At 38.5% G+C, this 11360-nt stretch overlaps 3 protein-coding genes across 3 annotated transcripts in view; all 3 read right to left on the reverse strand.

The window, feature by feature from the left end:
• adarb1b (adenosine deaminase RNA specific B1b) overlaps window positions 1–11360 on the reverse strand; it is a 196974-nt gene that overhangs the window by 174820 nt on the left and 10794 nt on the right. The window lies entirely within an intron of this gene.
• LOC306934908 (olfactory receptor 5AR1-like) lies at window positions 1526–2545 on the reverse strand (the record flags this gene model as incomplete). Its single annotated transcript, XM_079517718.1, has 2 exons — window positions 1526–2400; window positions 2518–2545. 2 exons carry the CDS (start codon window positions 2543–2545, stop codon window positions 1526–1528), a joined length of 903 nt encoding a protein of 300 aa, XP_079373844.1.
• On the reverse strand, window positions 5156–6094 carry LOC306934909 (olfactory receptor 4B13-like; the record flags this gene model as incomplete). Its single annotated transcript, XM_079517719.1, has 1 exon — window positions 5156–6094. The coding sequence occupies one exon, from the start codon at window positions 6092–6094 to the stop codon at window positions 5156–5158; it is 939 nt and encodes a 312-aa protein (XP_079373845.1).

Consider the following 11360-nt stretch of genomic DNA (forward strand, 5'->3'; position numbering starts at 1 on the left):
ATTTTACTCCAAGGCTATGTACTAAGATATCACACCAGTGTATTTAAATAAATGAAAAATGCTTTTATTTGTATTTGTCAAGCAGTTGTCAGATCACATTTGTGTGGAAGGCATAACTAATGACACGAGCAAAAAAGTATGGTTATCAATTTCATACTACACCGTATTTTATTTATGGGCTATGAATAATGAAATGCTGCTGCATTATGTTGTATATTGAATTTCCCTTCTGAGGATCAATAAATGTGTACATTATATAATTATAATTGTCTTGGAATATACTATATCTTTATCCTTGACTGGTAACTCAGTATCTCACTATTTAGCCTAATTTGTATTTTCATTTTGATGGTGAATTATTTCAGTATATCCCAAGGGTAGAGCTGTGATCTGATCTGAAAAGTTAACATGATGGGAATGTAGATCTAAAAATTCCCACAATGTAAAAAAATAAAAATAAAAAAGCACATTTAATAGGTAATTTGGAGACAAAAATATCTATCTAAAAAATATCAATACCAAATATTTTGGTATTGATTGAAAAACCCTGCATTTGTAATTTATCCAGTCTGTATAACTACATCTGTCATTTGTAACAAACCAAAATCGGCATTTGTATCAAACCAAACCGCTCTATCCATCCTACAGGGTTGGACACTAGAGAAAGGGAGCTAGTGCAGCTACAGCAGGGGCGTCCACACTTTTTTGACTTGAGAGCTACTTTCAAAATGACCAGCTCAACAAGATCGAATTATTGATTATGTTTGTAAGCAGCCGTGGGGTAAGCATGCTAATGTACCTACATGAATATGAACCCCGACAGGGTGAAGCAGGAATGACACAAAGCATTACATTATGTCCTATTTGAAAATGCCAATTTTACATTTAAAAATTAGAAAATGTTCATGTTCAAGACATTTTTCAGACATAATTACAGCTTTACTGCACCTTCTATGCACACCATTCTGCTCACTTATATTATATTGTCCTTATTTTATGTACACACATAATATCCTAGCTGCTTCAGTCCTGCACATAGGGTCCTGTACCATAAGCATTGGATATGTCATAATGCTCTGCCTGCATCTTGTGCGTCAGGCCCTCTTGTGCTATATAATGTACGTACTTTCTTAAACATCATGTTGTCTCATTTGTTAACTTCTGTATGTTAACTTCAAATCAAACTTTGACCTCAGCAAATACAAAATGTCAATTGTTAAATTAATAACTAATCAGCACATTTTAATAGCAATGGTTTGCAATTATAAGATGTGCAGCCAGCATAACTGTACACAAGATACACAAGATGATAGCTGTACATATAAAGACATACATACATATTTCAGAGAGGTTAATGTTATAGACATACATTTTTCAAGACTTGCCCTTTTTTTAACTATTGATTTTAATCAAACTAAAACAAAACTATAGGATTTACCAGGCTTTATTATTTTAGACAACTGACTAAATTGACAGTTGGAGCACTGTCCTCCTCTTACAAGTCTTATTCACCCCTTTCACATCTTTATTTTTTAGCATGGACAATTCTCAGAATTCTTATTCGAATTTTGGTCAATTTAAACCCATATATAAGCGGATTCAGAATTGGGGGAATAATGAGAAATTCAATTGCCATGAAGTTCTGGAGATCTTGAGATAAATCACTTGAGCCAAATCGCATGTACATCAAATCCAAAAGCAGAGCAAAAGTAAAAATAAATAAAGAGATTAAATGTGGCACACATGTTTGCATAAATTTACCCATGTTCTCTTTAGATGTTTGGCATGTCCTGACTAAATGCAAATAAGTCCAAAAAATAAAAATAAAATGTCCAAAGTAAAGCAAAATGTTAAAATAAGAAATACCAGTGTGAAATTTGGACCTTGAGCAAGATAGTTTAGTGATAACATAGTTAACACAGTATAGTCTGTTTATGTGTGATCCACATAATTGTGAATTTAATATTGACGCTGTGTTCATGAACATACAATAAAGAGGTATGAACCAGGAGAAAAACACCAAGAGGAAGATTCTGGATCTTGTCATGACCGTGTGGTACCCCAGAGGTCGACAGATAGCCTCATATCTGTCGTATGCCATCAAAGCTAGAATCGACAATTCACAACAAGCCGCAGAGTGTATTACATAACCCTGTAACAAGCATCCAGCATAAGAGATGACATGAGGAGACAGTAGGTCAGAGAGGAATTTGGGGTAAAAGCCTGCAGTCCCATAAAGTCCACTAATAAACAGATTACACAGGAAGATGAGCATGGGTTCATGCAGGCTTTTGTCCATAATAATGATTACAACAATCGCAACATTTCCCAACAAAATGAGCAAGTACACCAACAATGTTAGACAGAAGAGAATACCTCTTTGTTGTGTGTGATTCAACCCTGAAAGAGTAAACACTGTTACACTTGAAAAGTTATTCATATTTACCTAATGAGTGAATGCAATTCCAAAATATGCTTTTGAATCATCAACTCATACCACACACATTTACACCTGACCTGAGCTACCACTAGTAGTGTAGAGCATTCTTTGCTCATCTTATCTATATTTATATCCTACGTATATTTGACAACTACTTCAGCAATTGGGATTAAAATGGTCTTTAGGGGATTGGGTAAGGTGAGCTACCTCAGGCTTACAAAAACAATATGCGAAAACAAATTTAGGTTGATCTGTACATTACAGCAGCAATGTCATGTTTTGAATCATATAGTTTACTATACTGCAATGTCATGTTTTGAATCATATAGTTTACTATACTTACATAGTGAACTACAGTATACAGTATATTACCATGTGAAGTGATTTTATATACTGTATATATTGATTCCTGTAGGTTCACATTTTAGAATGGAAACCTACGGTATGGTCTTTTTTTCCATGACCGGTGGATCAGCTTACCCAACACTGGGGGTAAATTGTGCCAAAAGGAACACTTTCAGTGATCAATAATCTGTGAACTGTGACTAACACTTCCACGTGCGATCATCATCTGAGTCGGTGACTCTGATGAATCGAAACGTTAGTCATCTATTTGTATACTTATAGCAACTAAAAGGCATTTGATCTGCCAAGATGATCCAGTGCTTTATTCCTTTTATCCTGCTCTGTGATTCATTGGACCTGCCGTTAACTTCGTGTTGACGTGCTGTTGTACTAGGCCTACTTCCTTTTTATAGAAATAATATCTTTGAAATGGGTGCTATGCTGACGGGTATAGGGATGTCCCGATCACGCTTGTTTTGCTCCCGATCCGATTCGATCATTTGATTTTGAGTAGGGTTGTCCCGATCCGATCACGTGATCAGAAATCGGGGCCGATCACATCATTTTCAAATGATCGGAATCGAATCGGTATCAAGATTATATATATCATGATATTAGTCTGGATATTGTCTGTGATTTTGGATATTGTACTATTATGATATGGCATAAACGTGCTCTATAAAAATATAAATATCAGAAAAAAAATCGGTATTGGCATTAATACAGTCATACAGTTACACACATTCACACCTGTCATCTACCAAGTACAACCACATCTATTTCCCACGGAGCTGTTAATGTATGCAATATGATGAACATTTATGTGCCATTGTTAATTCAAATAATTAAATTGACATCAGATAGTATCAACAGGCATGTAGTATCTGGACAAAAGGACAGAGAGTGCCCCCAGGATGTCAGCTGTTGACAGTTTACCCCTATAATGCAGTTATAATTTTAGAGAGAACAGCAATCTTACTAGTTTTGTATAGTTAAAAATAATATAATATCTGGCCCGGGCCGACCTAGTGGTCCGGGCACCTGGGCTGGTGGTCCAGCCTGACAGTGTGTTGCGGGTTTGGGTCCCGATCCCGATCCCGACGACCTTTGCTGCTTGCCAGACAAAAACTTAAGAAAGAATAATAATCATAATATCTAAGCCGGAATATGGTTTCGTTAAGACACAACAGTAGATTAAAAATAACACGTGTTTAGCATTTTTTTAAATAATATTTATTGTCCATTATGAAAATCTTTCAAAAACTTTTCACATCCAAATTGGACAGCATAACTCACTCAACATTATTCTTCTACATTATCTTCTACTTGTTACTTATAAAGAAATAAATGATAATGAACACATCGGAACACATCTGACATCTGGAATGCATGGGTGTAGTTGCAGGCAATGGCATGAGTGTTTTACTCTCCATCCATGGCTTTTGACCTTGCTTTAATGGGTTAAAGTTTAATTATGTTAAGAGCACTATTAAACCCTGGGTACAACGTACATTAAAAGGCCAAACCTAATTCACAGTTGCGTGTGTATGTGCGGACGCATGCACGCACGCACAAACACACACACATTTGAAATATTTATGTCTGCATAATCAGAAGTACAGGAATACCTTGTACTAAGGACATAAACACTGCCAGTGAAGTCAGACAATGGGAGAGCAGCCAGTTACAAAGTGCATAGAAGGCAAACATTGCTAAATACAGTATAGTTGACATACTACTTGTCAGACATAAACACACACAACATAATATGGGGCTACACACACACACACACACACACACACACACACACACACACACACACACACACACACACACACACACACACACACACACACACACACACACACACACACACACACACACACACACACACACACACACACACACACACACACACACACTTAGGGTCTAACTCTGGGTTAATTAAGTTCTGTAAACTGTACATCCTTATAACCGTGCACCGTTAACAAGAATGAAATTAATTCATCTTAAGAGGTATCAACAAATGTACAATATGTTAGCCTGGTTTGCCCACTCCACTTCACACTTTCAAGAGTCTGACAATCAGGCTAACAATATGTATAATATTTGACATCTTATTTAGATACCGGCTTTAGATTATTCTAAACAGCATACAACAATTACCAATTGCCAGCAAACAACAGTGCGTTTGAAAATCCCAAATTATTTTTATTATTGTTTGTGGATTAAATAAAGAAAGGCTTGTGTTTAATTTATTTTAGGATCTTTCGTGTCCATGACAAATCTCATGGCTGTCCTGTGCAAGGATCAATTTAACCCAAAAGTTGTTTATAAATCAGACTGTGAACTTCTCCAATCACGTCATCCCTAAGTGATTGCTTTAGACCATGTCAACATCTTCAAAATATGTCTCCTAATGTCTGGTAACTTCAAGCCATACACAAGAGGGTTCAGAATAGGAGGTATCACTAAAAACTCCAGTGATAAAATTATAGCCAAAATTGGATTAAACTCTTCTACGTTATAACGGCTGAGGAGTAGATCACAAAATGCAGTGATGGAATAAATGACAAATGTAACAGTGTGTGGTAAAACACTTTGCAGAGTTTTGCCCTTGAATTCTGATGAACCTTTCCTAACAACAAGCAGAATTCGCAAGTAAGTATACAAGACAAAAGCCAGGGGCAGAAAAACAGTAGTTGTGCTCGCTAACATGCCCATAATGTTGTTAACGAGGGTGGTCACACAGGACAATTTTACAACATTCCAGTTGCCACAGAATACTTTTTGTATCTCATTACCACACAAAGGAAGTCTGATGGTTAAATAAAGACAAGTTGCAATTGTAAAGGCTGGATAGATAAATGCAAAGGCTGTCAACTTTGACACCATCTTGGGTGTCATTTTGTCATGGTAGTATAAAGGCTCACACACAGCAACATACCTATCATAAGCCATAATGCTCAAAATGGTCAACTCATACGAGGCATACGTGTAAATAATGTAGATCTGTGTGAAACAAGCTGGGCGTGATATCAAATTAGTATTAGAGAGAAGATCTATTAAGAATCTGATAAAGAAGCCAGAGGAACCATACAGCGAGTTGATGCAAAGACATAAAACAAAAATGTACATGGGTTCATCATGCAGTGATCTCTCTAGTGATATTACCAGTATTATGACAAGATTAGCAATGATAATGATGCAGTACAGCAGGAGGCACAAGACAAAAACAGGGTAGCGGTACTGCCCTAAGTTCACAAACATTGTAAGGTTGAAATATAAGGGTAAAGTACCATTTTCCATTTAGCAACAAATGGTGTATCTCGCCGTTAGTGTCATGCAGCTTTTGATGAAGATGGGGACAGATATGCAGCATCTTAAGATCATAAAATGCAATAAAAAGGTATCCATGAGAAGCAAAAATAAAAGTAGAACAAGTTTAAATTATCAAAATATTTATATTTATTGTCATATCATTATTATTCAGATGAACATGTACTGCAAGAGCTCAATATTATTAGGCTTCATCTCACCTAGTTGATTATATTTAACAGCCTGCAGTCGTCAGTAACATTCAGGAGGTCCATAAATTGCTGTTATAGTCAGAGTGTAGCATTGTCGCAATTCCATATTTATGTCATAGGTCTGACACTAGAGAATAAAGAAATGTTCCAGACAGTAATCTTTGGGGTTTGATCACGGTGCCTTCATTGGGTCAGCCCATTCTGGCTTTCATAATTATATACAGACATTTTGTGTGTGTGTGTGTGTGTGTGTGTGTGTGTGTGTGTGTGTGTGTGTGTGTGTGTGTGTCCATGCTCATTCCCACTAGGGCGAGGAAGAAATGCCACTTAAAGTTTTGCAAATCAGGGTGCTAAAACAGGGTGTTTTACCTATAATTGTCTGTGTAAAACTTTGTATGCGCACTCCATAGAGGCCAAGGGAAAACCTTTGCCCTGCATTTTTCACATCTGAAATCTATGCCACTTTACTACTTTAATACTGCAAATCTGTATACAATATCTCTATAGTCATGTGATCAACACAGATCCGTTTTCATATTCCATCCTGATTGGCTACGATTGACATCTAAAGTTTGCACAACGTTTTATATCGATATAAAAAGGTCTCGCTAAAAAATGTTTTAGAAGCGGCCCAGTTGTTAGGCAATGCTTGCCTCAGCCCCACCCACCCAGATGTCCCGCCCGTTCACTTCCTGTTTAGTGGTAGTCTTTAAATGCTGTTTTCTCTGAAACTATGCTGCATCCACAGTGATTAAACAGAGCGGCGAGGTTTTGGGCTCTTTTCAGATTTTTCGTTGCATTGTGGTTACAATATTAAAGTGTCTGGAGAAAGATAGCTTATATTAGCAGGACTTAGTGGTGGAGATTTTGCTTCCTGCTTTTTGGGAAACAAAATAAATGGAAGTGGTTCAAAATAAAACCTCTCTGCATCTGGGCTGGCATTCAAGCAATAGCACCATGCAGGAGGACTTTAGTAGCACTACAAGTGTTAAAGGACCACTTCACCACTTTTCAACCCGTCTTCATATAATAGGTCCTCACTAATAATCATGATAAAATGGCACAATTCTTTTCTACTCAGTCTGTGTCTCATAGGAGGGCTGTGGGCAGTTCAGAAACCCGTCCACCAGTGACATCATCGTTAGGCAGATTGTTTTTAAACAAGATTTCTTTTTACAAAAATGCTTAGATTTGTATTATCGTGAGAACGGTGGCTTCCATTTTTGCATTACAACTTTTCAGGACTAGAAAGCCTGCAGTTTCTATTAGCTTGTATTCCCCATCGATGATGTCACTGGTGGACGGGTTTCTGAACTGCCCACAGCCCTCCTATGAGACACAGACTGAGTAGGAAAAAATGGTACCATTTTATTATGATTATCACTGAGGACCAAGGGGCAAGGTGGAGCCTGCGGAACCATTGCGGAACCATTGCGGCTCGAGAATCCACCATTCCTGAATGAAGTGCCTGGTGCTGGGAGTCTGGTGCAACACACAGGGGCTGGACCTGGTGAGAGCAGGAGTGGACCTGGTGAGACGTAGGAGGGGCCCGGACAGGAGTCAACCCACAGAGCCTAGTCCTTCCACGCGCAAGAATACTACCTCCCAGTCCCGGCAGAGCAGTTCAGGAGGAACGGATTGTGTGGGTCTGGTTTTTCCCTAATTAGGACTGATCGAGGGTAGCTACTGGGACGTACTGTAAGTCGGGACTTGATCACCCCGGATGGGTCACCTGAGTGAGGGGTATGATGTTGGGAGACCCGAAACCCCGATGACCTTGGGATACATCACTGAGGATATGTCCCAGGTGCATCCATGCCATGTATTTTTGTTTTAGGACCTATTATATGAAGTTAGGTTGAAAAGTGGTGAAGTGGTCCTTTAATTAAAAGGTAGGGTGATAAGGAGTTCCCAATGCAGCTACGCCCAAGATAGCAATAGACTTGTTTCACAGTGCTATCATCAGTGTTGGATTGATGTTAAGGTGTATTTTCATACAAAAACGAATACGCACTTTAGTTCAGGTGCTGGGTTGGAAAGTAACTGTTAGATAAATTATTTCTTATCTGTTTACAAACAAATGCCTAGTGGTCAATGTCCCATATCCTCCTGAACTTTGGCCCAGGCCGTGTCATTCATATTTTGTCATCTTGCCCTTTTTATCATTTTACTCCTACCCTACTGGCTGTTTACACAGGGTTGCTCATCTAATCAATTAATGTCATGTCATCCATGTTTATGGCCAAAATATGTTTTCATCTGTCCTATTTAATATCTTGTTCAGTCGCCATACTGTCTCTTCTCAGTCATTAAGTTATGATACTGTAGGCGCTGTTTTTTTTAATTCAACATGCAGCTGCCGTGTTATCAGTCTAGTTTGACCTTGGCCCAGTAACTCAGTGCAGGGAAAGAAAGTTATCTTCAGGTTGCCTGGCAACGCCAGCTTGTGTGCTCTCCCGGCTTCAATGGCCATCAATGTGTGGGACCAAGGAGATGAATTCTACGTCGCTACACCATCCTCATCATCTAGGTGCTGGACCAATGAGAGATCGCCACCGTGGGATATTGCGGACATGAACTATATACCAGCCAATTACATCAACAAACTGATGTCAGCTGGAGTATTTAGACATGAAGAACGGCCAGGAGTTCAGTTCAGTTCGGATCCATCTTGGAACAATTTGAATACTAATAATACTAATAATAAATTGTACTATTATCTGAACCATGTAGCACATTCCTCTGTAAATTGACTTTTTACCTACTAAAAATGAATGTTAAAACCTCTTCCTCTCCGAACTTCATTTCGTCTGCCTCCAAATTACTAAGGTATCTTTCTATTTTTTAATGGTACAGTGGCTGTCATTCAGGATTTAAAGGGCTATTCACTCGTTTTTAAGGTAAAGACAGCACTGCATTTGGGTCTCCCTGCTGGGCTATTGAAGGTATTTATATACAGTGCTTTAAAACTATTACAATATTCATATAGGTATCATTTTATATCTATCAATTGGTCTTCGATCCTCCTTTATTTTTATCCATTAATTGAGCTTCAGCGCCGGATTTTAGTTCCATCAGTAACATCAGAAAAATAAAAAACCTGCACACTCATCTGCTCCAATGTAATTTATTGACAACGTTTCGAGCCAAGGCTCTTCATCAGGTTCTTCATCAGGTCAAACTAGAGCCTTGGATCGTAAGGTGTAAATACCTCAAAATTGTACTTACAGTAAGTACAGAACTTAAGTAAATGTACTTAGTTACTTTCCACCACTGTCTAATGGGTGGATGGTGGATGTTACAAACGTATCACGCAACCCTGCAAGGTCCGCCGTTGCTCCGATCCGCACCAAGCTTGGCACCAACACTGGTCAATCAGAGATAACCAGACAAAAACTAGACAGTCAAATTATTTTAAATATTATAGGTTAAGGTTATGAAACCTTTTGACAATACATTTAGATGCATGTAGGCTTTGCAGGGTAGCCCATGAGTGATGTAATGTTATTCTAATGTCTGCCATTATTGCCCAATTAAGTGACCAACTGTCCTCCCTGATGCCCGCCTCATGCCATGGCGTCCCCGGTGCGTCTCCTCTACATTGGCAAACTACAGGCCGCAGGGACCACATTCAGCCAGTCGCTACAACTAATTATGACCCAATGGTTACTGTATGCCTATTGAGAGGTTCTGCTGAACAAATAACTTTTTGTTGTTTTTCCCTAGTTTGTGCTTTGTTGATCTACGAGCTCAGATTGTGTGACACATTTTATTTTACTGTTATTACATCTCATTACAGGACTAGCTGTTAACAAGTCCAAAGCTAGTAAAATGGTGCAATGTAGACTTTCAATGCTGACATCTTCTGGTCTGGCGTAAACATCTTGGTATCCCGTTTAATGAGTAGCTCAGGGACGTGATATTGAACTCTCAAGAGTTAAATAAACACTGAGGATTTTATTGTGAGAGGTTAGTTGTGTTTTGAATAATGATTCTGTAAGTGGTCAACAGGTCATTATTTCTATTATCTATAGACCAATTAAAAACCCTTTACCACCCCAGAGGAACGAAGCAACCACAACCAGGGCATGAATAAAAAACAAACACTTTGATCTATATAAAGGAAAAAAAAGATAGACTGGGATAAACAATAATGTTAACTCAACACACATTTTAAATCTAATGTGGACCTGTGACGTTGAAAGGTGTCACCAACTCCAAACTTCAATTTCATGAGGGCCTAGTGCTTGAAACTTTTCATTCCAAGGTAAAGCTAACCCAAAAATGTAAATATTATCCCCTCATGCTAGTTGAAACACATTTGAATTTTCCTTGTCGATACTGTACCACACTGGTACAACTCCAAAACAACTGAAGTGAGGGTCAAAAAAGGCAGATGAACTCCTTACAACTCATTCAGCCATCTACAGTATGTTTTCTGAAACCAAACAGTTACATGGATTTAGAATATGTATGCCATCATTTAGCACACAGTGTCACTACACTTTTGGCTGTGGTGAAGGTTTGCATTAAATAATGCTATAATTATTTTCCAGTCATTGTTTGACGTTTGGCAAACCGAACATTGAGCTCACGCTGCTCATGTTGAATGCAACTGAAGCAGAAGCCTGAGAATGTGCTGTGCTGTGCAGTTAATATTCAACTTCTCAGTGCAACTATACTAACTATAACATACTAGTGAGTGACAGGATTGGAAAAGCAGTGGAAACTATTGGTACGAATGATATGGTATTTAAAAATATTGATGATCAACTGTTGCTAATGCTGCTCTGGAGAGGGAAGTCTGGGGGTCTCTGCTGGAACCCCCCCGCGACTCGACTCTGGATAAGCGGTTAAAGATGGAACACAGCTTATTAATTACCTTACGTGTGTATACTTTAACAGAATGCCTCCCTTGCAGTAAAGGAATGTCAGGTCATTTAAAGTGTTAAGTGAGAGGTCTTCAGCCTCAGCCATACAGGCACATCAACGCGTACGGTAAGTTCCCTTTTGTTGACCTCTTCCGCCGTTTTCTGTGCTGCTTT

Source organism: Electrona antarctica (assembly GCF_951216825.1).
Source record: "Electrona antarctica genome assembly, chromosome: 13".
Classification (NCBI taxonomy): Eukaryota; Metazoa; Chordata; class Actinopteri; order Myctophiformes; family Myctophidae; genus Electrona; species Electrona antarctica.